Source organism: Phocoena phocoena, chromosome 1 (assembly GCF_963924675.1).
Source record: "Phocoena phocoena chromosome 1, mPhoPho1.1, whole genome shotgun sequence".
NCBI classification, from domain to species: domain Eukaryota; kingdom Metazoa; phylum Chordata; class Mammalia; order Artiodactyla; family Phocoenidae; genus Phocoena; species Phocoena phocoena.
The window spans coordinates 44,752,811-44,767,046 of record NC_089219.1 but is presented as its reverse complement, the minus strand read 5'-3'; the positions used below and the strand labels follow the sequence as shown (position 1 = coordinate 44,767,046).

Genomic DNA, 14,236 nt, shown 5'->3' with positions numbered 1-14,236 from the left:
CATGGCCGCTGGGCCTGCGCGTCCGGAGCCTGTGCTCCGCAATGGGAGAGGCCACAACAGTGAGAGGCCCGCCTACCGCAAAAAAAAAAACAAAAAAAAAAAACAGGGATGATAACATACCTCTTCCCTGGGTTGCTGTGGGTATTAAATGAGGGAGGGGTGCAGGGCTTGGCACACAGCAGAGTTTCAGTAAAGGCTGACTCCCTGCTCCTCTGCCCCCGTGTGACGCCGAGGAGATAGAGCACAAGTGTAAGGCAGAAACGCCGAGTGAGTGGCCACAGGCAGGGTAACTCAACCCTCCACCCAATAATGCACAAAATGACCCTGAAATTCTGCAACTGGTGCTGGATAACTGTAGTCCTAAGCAATGCTGAGCCCACCTGGGAGTGGGGACACAGAGACAAATGAGACCTTGTCATTGCCCCCCAGGAAGCTCACGGGCTTGTGGGAGGGACATCTACTCGGTGGGCTCTGTGTGATGGAGGGCAGCAGAGGGCCTGGACAGGCCCCATAGATCCTCCTAACCCAGGCTGAGGAGCCCTGGAGGAGGGGTCACCCGGACCAAGTCGGAAAGGGATAAGTAAAAGATGAGTTAGGTGAAGCTGGAAAGTCTAGGAAGAAGGCTTAGCGTGAGCCAAAGTGCAGAAAGGAGAGAAAGGGTGGGGGGATACGTCATGGGACACTGGGATTGGGGTTGGTGTCTGAACACAAAGATAGCAGAGCATCTATTTCAAGAGCAGGGCAGAGCGAAGGCGATTGCTGAGAGGTTGGTGATCATACAGCCCGGGGTAGGGGCTCATCATTTTGAATTACCAGGGAGATCCCAGGTCTCCTGGGAGCGCTGCACGCCTACTCCTCCAGCTGTGCTTGCGGAGTAGCAGCCACGGACCCGCGCGCTTCTGCGGAGGCCAGTCGCTAAGCAACAGGCCCCGCCCCTGCAGTTGTCTCGCCTCCACGCGCCCTCTCCCGGTGGCCCCTTGCCAGTGCATCCGGGGTCAGGGAATGCCGCCTGCTGCCTTCCAGAACGTTCTCCCAACTCATAGACAAGTCTTGGACGTTTCCGTTGAGCGATGGTGCCCCCGCCTACGGTCTCTGCTTCCAATCTTTTTCTGCCAGGATCTGGCTGACTCCACCCCTGCAGGACCTGGGCTGGGCCAGCCAGTGAGGGAGGCGGCCAGAGAGGCGGGCAGGCAGGTTGTGCCGAGAACATTGGTCTCAGAGCAGTAGGGAGCCATGGAAGGTGCATGAGCGGGACAGCGACATGAGCGGATCTGGTGTTTCAACGCTCACGCTGAAGCTGCTGGAGGACAGCCTTGTGGAGCAGGGCATTCAGGGAGCACGATTAAACTGATTGGAAAGGCTACAGGCAGCAGGGGTCAACTGCGCCCGCCAGGAAGTAACCATGGTGACGGCACACAGGAAAGGGCAGGCTGGGGCTCTCAGAACTTGGGGTTCACATCAAGGGGAAGGGAGCTAGGCAGGGTTCCACCCTGCCCCATAGCTGGTCTTTTCAGCCCCAGCAGGCACCCTCAAGGCTGCAGGAAAGATGCTGACCAGTCTCTAAGACTCGTCAGTTCACAGGTCTGCAGGACAACTGAGCGATCCTCCCCTTCCAGGAGTCCTCTGGACATGGATCCCTGGAGGACCAGGGAACATTGCTCTTCTCCACAGGACAGAGCTTCCCACCTCAACTCTGTGAGCAGGCTAATTAAACATTGGTCTGGCATGGTGTGGAGTCCCTGTGGTCACAGGCTGCCTCTTACTTGTGTGTGTTGATCAGAAATACAAAAACAGCTTTATGGATTAACGCAGTTTGGTTGAAAAATCTTTCAAAGCATGGGGTCTACGATAAAGCAAAGTGATGAAAAATTAGGGTCACTGATCCAGCCCCACCTGGCCATACTGTCAGAAGGTCACAGGTCCAGTGAGGGCAGAGTTCCGCCAAGTGGAACCAGACGCCGGGTCTTCTCCCACCCTCCTGGGGTTCCTGCAGCCCTGTGGACCCAGGGGCAGCACCAGCATTGGGGTGGCTGACAGCTTTAGCCTCAAAGCCAGGCTAGTCCAAAATCGCTGCATCACCAGGTCCAGACTGAAGCCAGTGTGACCTGCAGGCCTCAGTATGCCTGGTTCTGCTCTGCTGAAAGCACTGTCTATAAAGCAGTAACTGAAAAATTCCTGACTGTACTTGCTCCAGTACCTTCCAACAGAACAGGCCCAGGCCCTTGAACTCCAGCCACCACACTGATGTCGAGAGAACAGTTAGAATATCACTTCTCAGTGTTCTTCCTGCCACCTGTCCTAAGACGCCTGGCCCACAGGCAAGACAGGAGGCAGGTCGGCCTAGTTTCCTGGATGCCAATCCTTCCCAGACAGAGAACAGGACACCGTCCCTCACCCTCAAATCTGTCACTCCAGGTCTCCTACCCTTTCTACCTCCCTCCCGAGAGTGCCTACCCTCAACTAACTCATTCTCGCACTTGGAGATGCAGTCAAAGCCCCAATTTTTCCGGAAGGCTTTCTCTCCCCCACCCCCGCCAACAGCCCCTTTACCTCTCTCTGTCCCATGGCAATCCCACTGGACTGTCTGTCTGTTTGTCCCACTAGATTCCATGCTTCTCATGGGCAGAGCTGATTGTCAGGTTCTGAATCCGGCAGAGATGCAGGATGCTTTTTAAATGACAGAGGAAGTGAAAACAAGGGAAGAGAACCAGGACCCTAAAACACAAAAATGGGATCAAGTTCTGTTTTTTAAAACCATGTCACTCGGCAGGGACCATGAAAGGAGCTAGGGAAGAGAAACTAAAAGAAATCTTTACATTTTATGTGTCTGCATCAAATTTCCTTAAGAGGTCTCTACTGCTTAAAATAATAACAATACTGATAGTAAAAAACCTACTAGCCTGGTCCAAGGCTCTCACTTGGTAACTGAAGTAAAGGAAGGGCCTTGCCTAACTACACAGAAAGAGCAGGCCAACGGGCCACGAACCCCAGCTCCCGACTCCCCTACCCAATGCTGCCCTCCACAAAGATTTAAAGAGACGATAAACCTTCCACAAGGATTTCTACTGCCAATTTTATTTCAATAGTCAACTGTTCCCAGAGAAGAAACTGCTGGTGCCACAGGTGATGTGGAAGAACCATCCTGTTCTCTGAGAACTGCATCAGCACTTATGAACAGGCTACTTTTTAAAGCTAGCAATCACTATAAAAACACTAAATAGTCAAACTTTAATAGATTTTTTTAAACCAGAAATGATGCCTATAATGGCTTAAACTTCCCGGAGAACAAGTGAAGCAGCCCTAGCGGCCAGAAGGCTTATAGTAAAGGCTGGAGAAGGAGCGAGGGGCAGTGGCCAGGCTGACTGTGGGGGACAGAGCAGCAAGGAAGGATGCTGCAGAACCTGCTGTCAGCACCCTGGTCCTGGCTGCTCGTGCCATCCTGGATGTGCTGGACGCCTGATGTCTGTGTGGCCCCCAGCTGGGGACCAGGGAGAGGCAGCGGAACCAGAAGGCTGGAGTAGATGGTGCCTCCTGTCCTGGAGCGGGACCTAAGGAAATCAGAGGCTGCCTCTGGGGGCGAGTCTGATAACAGCAGCACAAACCAGAGATGGTTAAATTCATTCCTTAACGTGAGCTTCCACCAGTCCCCCACTCCTTACAGCCCTGGCTCTGCCCTCCAAGCTCCTTTTCAACCGCCTGTTATCTCAGGATTGAGAGAACTTTAGCAATCACCTTCCTTCCTCCAATCTTGAAATGGGAATTAACTGTCATCTTACGCCTATCACTATCCTTCCTCCCTACACATCACTGAACAGAGACAAGAAAATCATTGCTGTTAGCACCCCCAAGGCCCCACTCTGCTGGCCTGAGGGCCGGGGCCTAGCCGGACTGCTCCTGGGACTAAGGCTGGCTGGGCTCCCACGGCCCCTCCGCATCCTGGTCATCTGTGAAGGACAGAGAAGAGGGGCTGGATTCAGCAAGAGGAAAAATTTACTTACATCTGTTTTCAGATGTAAGTTTTCTCGAAGGCATTCCCATCATTCCCAGTCCCTACGGAGAATTAGTTATTCCCACAGCCACCTTTAATTTGCTAGGAGTCAGGACACTGGAATTCTAGCCCTGGCCACATGACACAGACTCAAGTTCAAACTCCAGCTCTGCTTGTCACAAGCTGGGTGGGAGGAAGCAAGCTACTCCCAGCTGTGAACCTCGGTTTCTCCTTCTCCTCAGCTTCTCCTTCTGTCAAAGGAGATGATGCCGTACTTTGCAGCATCAGGGGATTAGGTGAAACACTAAATGAGAACGAACTTTTACTACCGCCTTTATCGTTTCAGCCATCTTCAGGATGGCCTCGTGAAGTAAGGGACCCTCATTAGTCCGCTTGTACAGATACTGAAACTGAGGCACACAGGAGTGAATTAACGTGCCCGAGGTCATACCGTTGGCAAGCGCTGGAGTCAGGACTTATACCCAGGCTGTGCGGCACCAAGCCACACTGCACCATCTGCCCAGCTAACAGAGCTAGGTGTTGCACACACAGCAAGTGTACAATAGGCCTCAGTTTCTTTTCCTGTGGAGCCTCAGGGGAGGATGGAAAGGGTAAAAAAAAAAAAAAAAAATCCTAGAACCTTTAAAGCTGCAAGGGCCCTCAAAAGAAAACCCAAAGCATTTTCACATCCAGAGTTGCAGTTGACCCTCATAGTAACCCTGTGACAGGGCCTGTTTTACAGGTGAGAAGACTGAGGTCTAGAGGAGGGTGTGAGTGCCCAAAATCACCAAGTGCACCAGTGGCAGAGCTGTGAAGGGCAGGTCCTCTCCAGAGTGGCCTGGGGGAGAGGAATCATCCCCACCAGCCCCCAAACTGGCTCCAGCTGCTGCTCCAGGCTCAGCACGTGCTGTTTCCCCAGCCAGAGAGGCCCGGCACCTCTGGTCTTCTGAACACACCACATGCGTGCCATCCTCCAAGTCTCTGCCCACGGGCACTGCTAAGGTGAGGAAATTAGCATTGGACCTGGAGCCAGGCAGAGAATTCTGTTGAAATCTGAGCTCCGCCATGGACATATAGGAGAACCTCTCAGGGTTCTGTCGGCTTCCTCACCTGAGAATGGGGACCCACCTCCCCTAGATGATCACGGATGGAATTTAGGGAGGGGTGCAAGGAAGAGCTTACCCAGGGCCCAGCACATTTAAAATTCTGTTCTCCATTTCCCTTCTTTGCATATCCATTTCGCAGTAGGGCCCCCTTCCTCCAGAAAGTCTCCCTGGCCCCTCGGCAGCTGGAAGGTGGGGGCTCACTCACCAGTGTTCTCCTTGTCCGGGTCAGACACGATGGGCAGCGAGGACGACGGGGGCGGTGGGGGCACGCAGTGGAGCAGGTACCGCGGGGGTAACTGGGCCGGCGGCAGCAGGTAGTAGCGGGTCTGGAGGTCTTCCACTGGCTTCTCCACCTGTGGGGCGCACACAGCAGAGAGCCAGAGGGGAGAGAGTTGGCCAGAAGGGCCAACCCAACGTTCATTCTCCTGAACGGGGGGCTCCCCGTGGGGCAGATTCACCTCCATGGCCCAGACCCCGGGGCACAGGGTGCCCGGAACAGGCTGCTTGGCAAGCACCTGCCAGATGACTGAGGCAAGAAGGAACAAAGGCACACCTCAGATAAGCCCGGGAGCAGGCGCACTTGCACAGGTCCACAACCTCCTTCCATCCTTACGACCCTAGGAGGGAGGTTCTATTACTGTCCTCACTGTGGTGACCCAAAACTGCATCAGTGAGATGAAGGTACAGGCCCAGGGCCACAGAGCTGGTGAGTGGCAGAGGCAGAACTGAATCCCGAGTCGGCCTGACCCCACTGCTTTGCAATGGAGAAGGATCTACATGCATCCCGACTACGTGTGGTCCCACCTTCCCCACGTGTAATGACTCAGACTCCAGGGTCGCTGGGCCTGGGGGGTGTCCCCCTTCTAACCGGACAGTGTCGTGCAGCCGTTTCTGAGGCAAGGGCAGCTGGGTGACCTCAGCAAAGTGGCTTCGGCAATCAGCCCTTCTGTATTTCTGTTCCTTCTCCAGAAGATGGAAGCTCACCCCACATCACAGGACCCCAAGGCTGGAATGAGGGGACGTGGAGGGGTGATGACTACACAGCTCAGAGAAACTTAACTGGAAAGACATGAATGTGATAGAAAATTATGAATTTCAGGTGTGGGTCCTATTGTTTACTTCTCCATCCAGATGCTTCAGAGCATCCCTTCTTAAGCTGTGCTCCAGAGAACTCTGGTGTCCTACAAGGTATTTCTAAAAGTGCTCTCAACAGTGTTCTTTGTCAAGGGAGTTTGAAAAACACTGCATACCACCTCCACACTGGTGAGTCACACACAAGCATATTAAAGGCCTCGAGGCAGTCTGCAAAAATCTCCTTAGGTTAACCGAGCACTTCCTAACTTAATTTGACCACAAGGAAGGGAAGATAAGCCCACTTTTGAGTACCTGCCATGTCCCAGACCCTGTGCCAGACACTTTGTACGCACTCACACCTTATTGCTGGAATCTATCAATGGCCCTATGAGATAAGACTCTCACCCCCATTGTACAGATTAAGAACCCAAGCGAGGTCCTCAGAGGTTAGGTGACATCCCCAGGCCATGTGGCCAGTAAACAGCGGAGGTAGGATTGGTCTTTAGGTCTGTGCGATTCCAGGCCTGTGCTCTTTTGTGGGAAGAGAAAAGAGGAAGCAAAGAAGTAACAGGTGGGGCAGGACAGGAAGAGAAGGTGGAAGGTGGCTCGGGGCGTATCTAGGAGGCTGAGCAGGGGCCAGGAGGACAACGATGAAAGCAATTCATAGGCTCTTGGGTTCGAAACAGCTTCACAAATAAATGCCTGGTCCTCTATCCAGACGTGAAGCGGGTGGGAAGGGGGGTTATTAGTGCTTTAATTCCAAGCTGCTCAGCGGAGTCTCTCCCTGGATCACAGCTCCTGCCTGGGGCTTGTGGTGGCAGCTCAGGCCCAGATAAAGCAACTGAGATCACACTCCTAACAAAGGCCGTCTGGCAGGCCTGTCAATCAGAGCCCTGCCCCGGATGCCAGGCCCCAGGCTTCTGTGTGAGCAGACGGTGGGTGTGTGCTCCATTTGGCCAAGGTCCCTCTCTTTGTGTGGAGGCTAGAGACGCCGTGCTTTCCCTGGGCTGCAATGGGGTGGCCGGCAGCCCCAAATTTCAGGCAGGTTAGGGGTGGCGGTGAGAGTCAAGAGCCATGTTTGCTCTGCCTCTGTCCTGGCTCTGTCACTGACCAGCTGTGTAATCTGAATCCTAGTCCCTCACTCCCCAGTCCTGTGACCCTGGACAAATACATAACTCCTTGGGGCCTTCTTCCTCTGCCCTACAATGAAATAACATGCACCTCGAGGGCTGACATAAGGGCCAGTAGACACCCTGGAAATGATCAAGACCAGGGGTGTTCCAACTTTTCCCCCTTGAATGAATGGAAAATGATTTCTAAATAAAACTTTAAAAGATCTGGAACAGACAGAGGAGATGCTGCTGAGGTGAAGCAGGAGTGGGGATCCAGCCCCTGCGTGCCTGACCTGCCTGGTCACAGCTGGAAGGAACCCCACTGAACCAGCTAATGACCTGTGGCTAATGACCTCATTATGTAAATGCCAAGCTTTTATCCTTTCTCTTACTCACTTCCCACATTAAACCATAGAAGCCTACTCTCTACTCGCTCTTCTCCACCCTCCACCCAAGGGAAACATCTCTGTAACACCCAGCGTTATGCTTGTAGCTCTGAGAGAGACAGTAAAGGTGACAGTGGTCTACATTTCCCTGAACTTGAACTGCGTCTGAGCCAACCTCCCCCACAGGTCCAGCCTTATGGGGTCAAAGTCAGGACTGGTCACCCAGGCCTCTCACTATCCTGCAGTCCTGATGGCCCTCAGTGCTTGCCAAAAGGGAGACGGGCAGAAGGAGCTGGTAACCAAGGCCACAAAACCTGGTCCCCCCACCCGTATCTCACACAACGGTTCTGACTTTTACACATCCAGCACTCAAAACTCCAGGCTCAAAAGCACACCAGTTAGTAGCCAACCACTGATCTTATAAAAGGATTAAATTTCATCCATTCTTTCAACAAATATCTCCTAAGGTGACAGGTGTTTGGGGAAGGTTTCCATATTTTTCATGACTAAGCTTAAATGCCACTTCCTTCTGAAAGCCCTCTGCCGTCTCCGGTGGGATATACCTTTGGGGCAGGGGACCTACGTCTGCTCCTGGCTCTGCCCTCAAATGTGTGGCTCCAGGAAAGTGATATTTCCTTTCTGGTACCCAGCAAAATGAAGGGCCCTTCTAGCACTGGCATTCCATGGGTCAAGGCTGGTGGTCACTCAGTGTTACTGTGTGGCGGTTCCCCCCGGAGCCTTTTAACCCACGCCACAGCCCAGGCTGACTTGTCTACATGTGTACAGACTTGGCTACACATGTGCATTCCCAGAGGCGTACACAGTACAAGGTCAATGCTGTATCCTTCTGACCAGTGCCCAGGGCCTGGTACAGAGTGGGCACAATGGCTGGCTTCCTGGGACTGAGGGTCTGTAAAAGCAGCCAGGGTAACCGGGGTAAGGAGGAACCTCGAAGAGTCAGGGATGGTACTCACCAAGCCTGCTCCATTGTAGTGGCTGCAGGACACGTGCTGGAAGCCCTGCTGCAGGGGGACCCGAGGGGTAAGGGATGCATCCTGATAGCCCAGCAGGAACGGGTGGTAGGGGTGCACGCTGGAGCAGTTGTGGTACAGCTTGGAAGGCTCTCTTTCCAGGTACTCAGACCCCACCACACGATCTGAGTTGACGCTCAGAGTGGGCCCTGAAAAGGGACACAATGAGGGAAGTGTTAAAAACACACAGAGCTAGGAAACAGGGCATCACATTACTGTCTGGAGGTAGCAGTACAATAAACACTCATATCCATTTACAGAGAACTCCCACATCCATTATGCTTTTGACCCTCCCTGCTCTTTAAATGTTGGGAGCCAAGAAGTTTTCGCCATTAGAAGATGGCCGACATCCTGCTTCTCTTCCTGCTTAATGAGATAAAAGCCCGCGCCTAAAACGAAAGCCCGTGCACGCAGCACCAATGATAATTTGCCAAGTACTTCCCTTATTCTGGATCCCGCCCCCCTTTCTCTGTACTGTATAAATACAGCTACTGCAGCAATAAAAGTTTGAGGCTTGATCAGGATTTTGTCTTGCCTCCATTCTTTCGCGTCTCCTGCCCCTTCTTCTCTTTTCAACCCCTACAGGTTCCTCCTCGGACTCACAAGGATTTGTCCTGCTGGTCGGGACTCCCGGGGACGCCCGGGGCCGAGCACAATTGGCGCCCAACGTGGGGCTCGAGGAACGGATCCTAACGGAGGTAGCACGCTTATGAAGGCCTGGCCAGGCACCCACTGAGCCGCCGCGAGAGTGAACTCGAAAGTGCAGCTCGATTAGGTCCCCGGAGGACTAGCCGCCCTTCGGCAGTTGTGACCGGTAGAGAGTAAGGTAAGTGGAGCTTAAAAATGGGACAGGAATTGAGTTCCCACGAACTCTTTCTTCAGGGGATCGAGGATTCCCTCAAGATGCGAAAGATTAAGGCTAGAAAAAAAGATTTGCGTGATTTTTTTTATATTTTTGTCTGATGTTTGCCCATGGTTCCCACAAGAAGGGACGATAGATAAAAAATGTTGGAATCGTGTAGGAGATTGTTTAAATGATTATTATAAGACTTTTGGGCCTTCTAAAGTATCTGTGACTGCATTTTCATATTGGAATTTAATTAGAGAGATTCTTATGGGTCATTTTTTTGACCCCGATATCCAAAAGGTTGTTGAGACCGGAGAAACAATTCTTAAAGCAGCCCCTATGATTCCAGTGAGGCTCAGGCTGCTTTTCCCCCTGGTCTGTTGGCTCAAATACAAAATGCTGGCCTTAAGGCCTGGCGCCGCCTTCCGCCTAAGGGTTCGGCCACAACTTCCTTGGCGAAAATTCGCCAGGGACCAGAAGAGCCTTATTGTGAGTTTATTAGCCGCCTCACGGACGCCACCGAACGTCTGGTGGGCGACAGTGAAACTGATAACGCCTTTGTTAAACATTTAGCTTATGAAAATGCTAATCCGGCCTGCCAGGCTGCCCTTCGGGCTCATCGTGGTGGTAGCCTTGCTGATTATATTAAATTGTGTTCCGGAATTGGTCCCTCCCATTTTGTTGGTCTTGCAATAGGAGCCGCCCTAAAAGATTTTATTAAAGACACATCCGCCCTAGACAAACAACAAAAAACTTGCTATAATTGCAAACAACCTGGACACTTTGCCCGGGATTGTCCACTATATAGACAAGGACAGTCATCAAAGGCTAACCCACAACAACCCCAACATCAATCCCGAGCTCCTCCCATCACCGTTTGTCCTCGCTGTAAAAGAGGCAAACATTGGTCTTCGGAATGTTATTCAAAAACGGACATAAATGGCCAACTACTCCCCCCAAAGAAAAACAGGGAAACTTTTCACGGGGCCAGCCCCTGGCCCCTTCCTTGGAACCGAACCAAGGGGCGATTCGGTTTGTTCCTCAAAAATCTGGACAAGTTCCCCTCACCCAGACGTTGGCTGCCCGAGCGTCTTATTAAACCTATAAATTCTATGAAATAATGAAAATTATCCAGGGCCCTTTTCCCTGAGATTGTATTTCTTTTCCTTTTCAGAAAAAGATGGAGATCCTCTTGGCATTGAAAAGACGACAAAGACAACAAGGACTATCCGTTGTGACCCTGATCCTGTCATCTTTGCTGGTTGTCAGCCAGGCTGAACCCCCTCCACACTTGCCTCAGAATTTAACCTGAAGCAGAACCAAAAGATGATTCTGGCTGCCCCTCCACTGGAGCGGCATGAGACAGAGACATGCCTACCCCCCTCTTTGATGGGAGGGTATGGGTACCGAGTTGAGTGTGACAGCAAAGCATGCACAAGGGAAAACCTTTATACATAAGGTAATCTCTGTTATTCCCTGTGAGTATACCTGAATTATGAAAGAGGTTGGTATCTAAACATTGTTTTTGGCTTCAGTATCTAAGATTATTCTTGGCTCTGCCTCTCCTTCCCAAAAGATACCAAGAGCCAGCAATGGTGGACACACATACATTGTCCACGGGAGGATTCAGGTCACTACTCCCTCACTCGGTTAATGCCCACCTCCTTAAAAGAAATAAAAAGGGAGGAGATGTTGGGAGCCAAGAAGTTTTCGCCATTAGAAGATGGCCGACATCCTGCTTCTCTTCCTGCTTAATGAGATAAAAGCCCGCGCCTAAAACGAAAGCCCGTGCACGCAGCACCAATGATAATTTGCCAAGTACTTCCCTTATTCTGGATCCCGCCCCCCTTTCTCTGTACTGTATAAATACAGCTACTGCAGCAATAAAAGTTTGAGGCTTGATCAGGATTTTGTCTTGCCTCCATTCTTTCGCGTCTCCTGCCCCTTCTTCTCTTTTCAACCCCTACAGGTTCCTCCTCGGACTCACAAGGATTTGTCCTGCTGGTCGGGACTCCCGGGGACGCCCGGGGCCGAGCACATTTAAACCCTTCACCCATGTTCCACTCACTGTTCTTAGGAAAAGTCCTTTGGCACAGCCACGAAGCCCCATGTGGGCTAGTTCCTGCCTCCACTCCAGCCTCCTCATTCCTGAAAATCTAGCAGCTCCTTTCTCCTCCACCTCAGGGCCTCTGCAGATGCTGTTCCCTAAGCTTGGAAGGCTTTTTCTCCTGACCCCACTCTGCCTCCTGAAGTCCCCAGTACTCAGCTCCTAATCTTCCTTCTGACCACAACTAAACCATCGATTATTAGAGCTCTATACACCAATCTGTGCGACTCTTTGATCAGTGGTGTCCCTCTCCCCGGGACAAGATCCTTGAGGGCAAGGAATCTGACTCATCCTTTTCATCATTAGTGTCTGACACATGGTGCTCAGGGCTCAGTCCCTGTTCTTTGAGAGATGGAACAAAGAAAGGCACTGTGGGGCTTCCCCGGTGTCACAGTGGTTAAGAATACACCTGCCAACGCAGGGGACACGGGTTCGAGCCCTGGTCTGGGAAGATCCCACATGGCGTGGAGCAATTAAGCCCGTGCGCCACAACTACTGAGCCTGCGCTCTAGAGCCCTCATGCCACAACTACTGAGCCTGTGGCTCCGCAACAAGAGAAGCCACCGCAGTGATAAAACCATGCTCCGCAACGAAGAGCAACCCCCGCTCGTTGCAACTAGAGAGAGCCCGGCCACGACAACGAAGACCCGATGCAGCCAAAAATAAATAAATGAAAGGAAGGAAGGAAGGCACTGCGTCCATGGAAAGATATCGTTCTCCTAGAATTGCTGTTTCAGATCTGTCTTCCCCATCTAGTTCTCTGGGGACCTATATTTTCCTAGAATGCCCCAGAAGGCAGAAACGGGCTTCAGAGAGCATCAGGCCAATCCCCTTAGCATACAGAGGGGAGAGACCACCACAGAAGGAAGGAGCTTGCCTAGGGTTACAGAGTGAGCAGGCCCCCAGCGTCCTGACTCAGACTTGCGCTCTTTCTACCACACTGCCATAGATAAAACCAAGAAGACACGTGTCTGCACCCAAAACGAGCCCCTTTAAAAAAGCTTCAAATGTACACGTGACTTGAAATTGTAATAGTGAAAGCCACAAGACCTAGGGAACAATGTAATTTATGCATATGGGGGGAGGGGAGAAAAAAACAGGCAACAACAATCATCTCAATAGACTGTCCTCCTGTAGTGTGCAGAGCTCGCATTCCCACCCACGCCTGGGAAAAGGCTGGAAGGGCTGAACAGACAGACCCATTGGGGCAGGGAACGGGTGAGGCTCGGGGCCTCTAGGGCACAGAAACGGAGGGGACGGTGCGCAGGCGCAGTCTTGTTGCGCTAGCCCACCCACAGGGACGTCCTGGGGAGGAGCCTCCAGCCCAAGAAAAGGGCGGGAAGAGGCGCGCAAGCGCAGTATGGTCAGGCTTCCTCGAGCCTCTCCGTGGAGGGGGAGGGGCAGCAAAGTCGACTGGGAGCCATTTTTTTCCTTTCAGGATGGAAACGCAAAAAGCTGTAGCTAAATGTTAAAAGCCCTCAGAACCACCCATTCCTTTCTCTCTTTTACCTTCTTGCAAAAAGGCACCGAACCCAAATGACTACTCAGAAAAGGGTATCCCAAAGCAAGGTTACCTCTAGAAAGCATCTTCCCCACCCCCACCCCTTCCCCGCGGGATCCGAGTGGGCCTGGGACGCCGGCGTGGGGAGCGGGGAGGCGGCAGCCTGGAGAGGAACCAACAGCAGGGCAAGGCCGCGCGGGGCCCGCCCGGGAATCTTACCGAAGTCGGCGAATGGCGGGCTGAGCACCGGCCGAAGCGGCCTGCTCAGCTCCAGGCGGCTGGGGCAGCCCCGGCCAGCGGCCTCCGCCCCGAGCTGGGGCCTCAGAGAACTGGGCATGGCCGCGGCGGCTTGTTTGCTCGGCCCCACGTGGCCGCGGCCTCCCAGAACTGGCTGGAAGGTGCTCGGGCCGGGGCTCCAGCCCTGCTGGGGTCTCTCGAGGAAGCAGGCGGCCGCGCGGCGCTCGGGGCCCGGGTGCGCGTCTCCCGAAGCGGCAGGCGGAGGCAGCGGGCGTAAGCTTGAGCCTGGGACAGCGGCCGTGTCCCCGGAGGCCAGCTGGGGCCCTTGAGCGCACAGGGCCACCTCCTGCTCCTCCTCGGAGACTTGCTTCTGGAGTACCTGCTGCGCGGCCGTGATCTTCTGGCGCTGGGTAATCAGGTAGCACTTCTTGCAGGTGCACTGCTTCCAGCGGCACTTGCCCGCGTGGCCCTTGACGGGCACCAGGAAGCCATGGTTCCGGCACCGGGAGCACCTGGGGGCGCGCAGCATCTTGTCGGCCAGCTTGGCAAGGTCTGCCTCCATAGCACAACCGCTGCCTCTGGGAGCTGCAGAGCGAGTGGAGCACGGATGAGCAGTGCCCCACGAGTCGCTGGTGCTGGGGACTTTGGATACACTTGTAACAAAGCGACTCCCAGTGCGTCCCAGGAACTGCAGCAAGACCCTTGCATTTTCCCTTTTTTGGGTGCAAAATTTGGAGAGTTTCTATCCCTTGGTTAATAAGATGCAAGGGATTGGGTTGAATAAGTTCTTCATGTAATGCTATTGCATATATGTCATCTGGATTATCTGACGCTTTAGGCATTTAAT

The 14,236-nt window shown here is 53.0% G+C and overlaps 1 protein-coding gene across 1 annotated transcript; it reads right to left on the bottom strand.

The window, feature by feature from the left end:
- Positions 1-3,900: 3,900 nt before the first annotated feature.
- On the bottom strand, positions 3,901-13,918 carry DMRTB1 (DMRT like family B with proline rich C-terminal 1). The gene is made up of 6 exons (XM_065883308.1): positions 13,372-13,918; positions 8,641-8,846; positions 8,519-8,576; positions 5,505-5,620; positions 5,300-5,447; positions 3,901-3,944 (listed from the first exon to the last, which is right to left on the bottom strand). The coding sequence occupies exons 1-6, from the start codon at positions 13,916-13,918 to the stop codon at positions 3,901-3,903; spliced, it is 1,119 nt and encodes a 372-aa protein (XP_065739380.1).
- Positions 13,919-14,236: the final 318 nt, after the last annotated feature.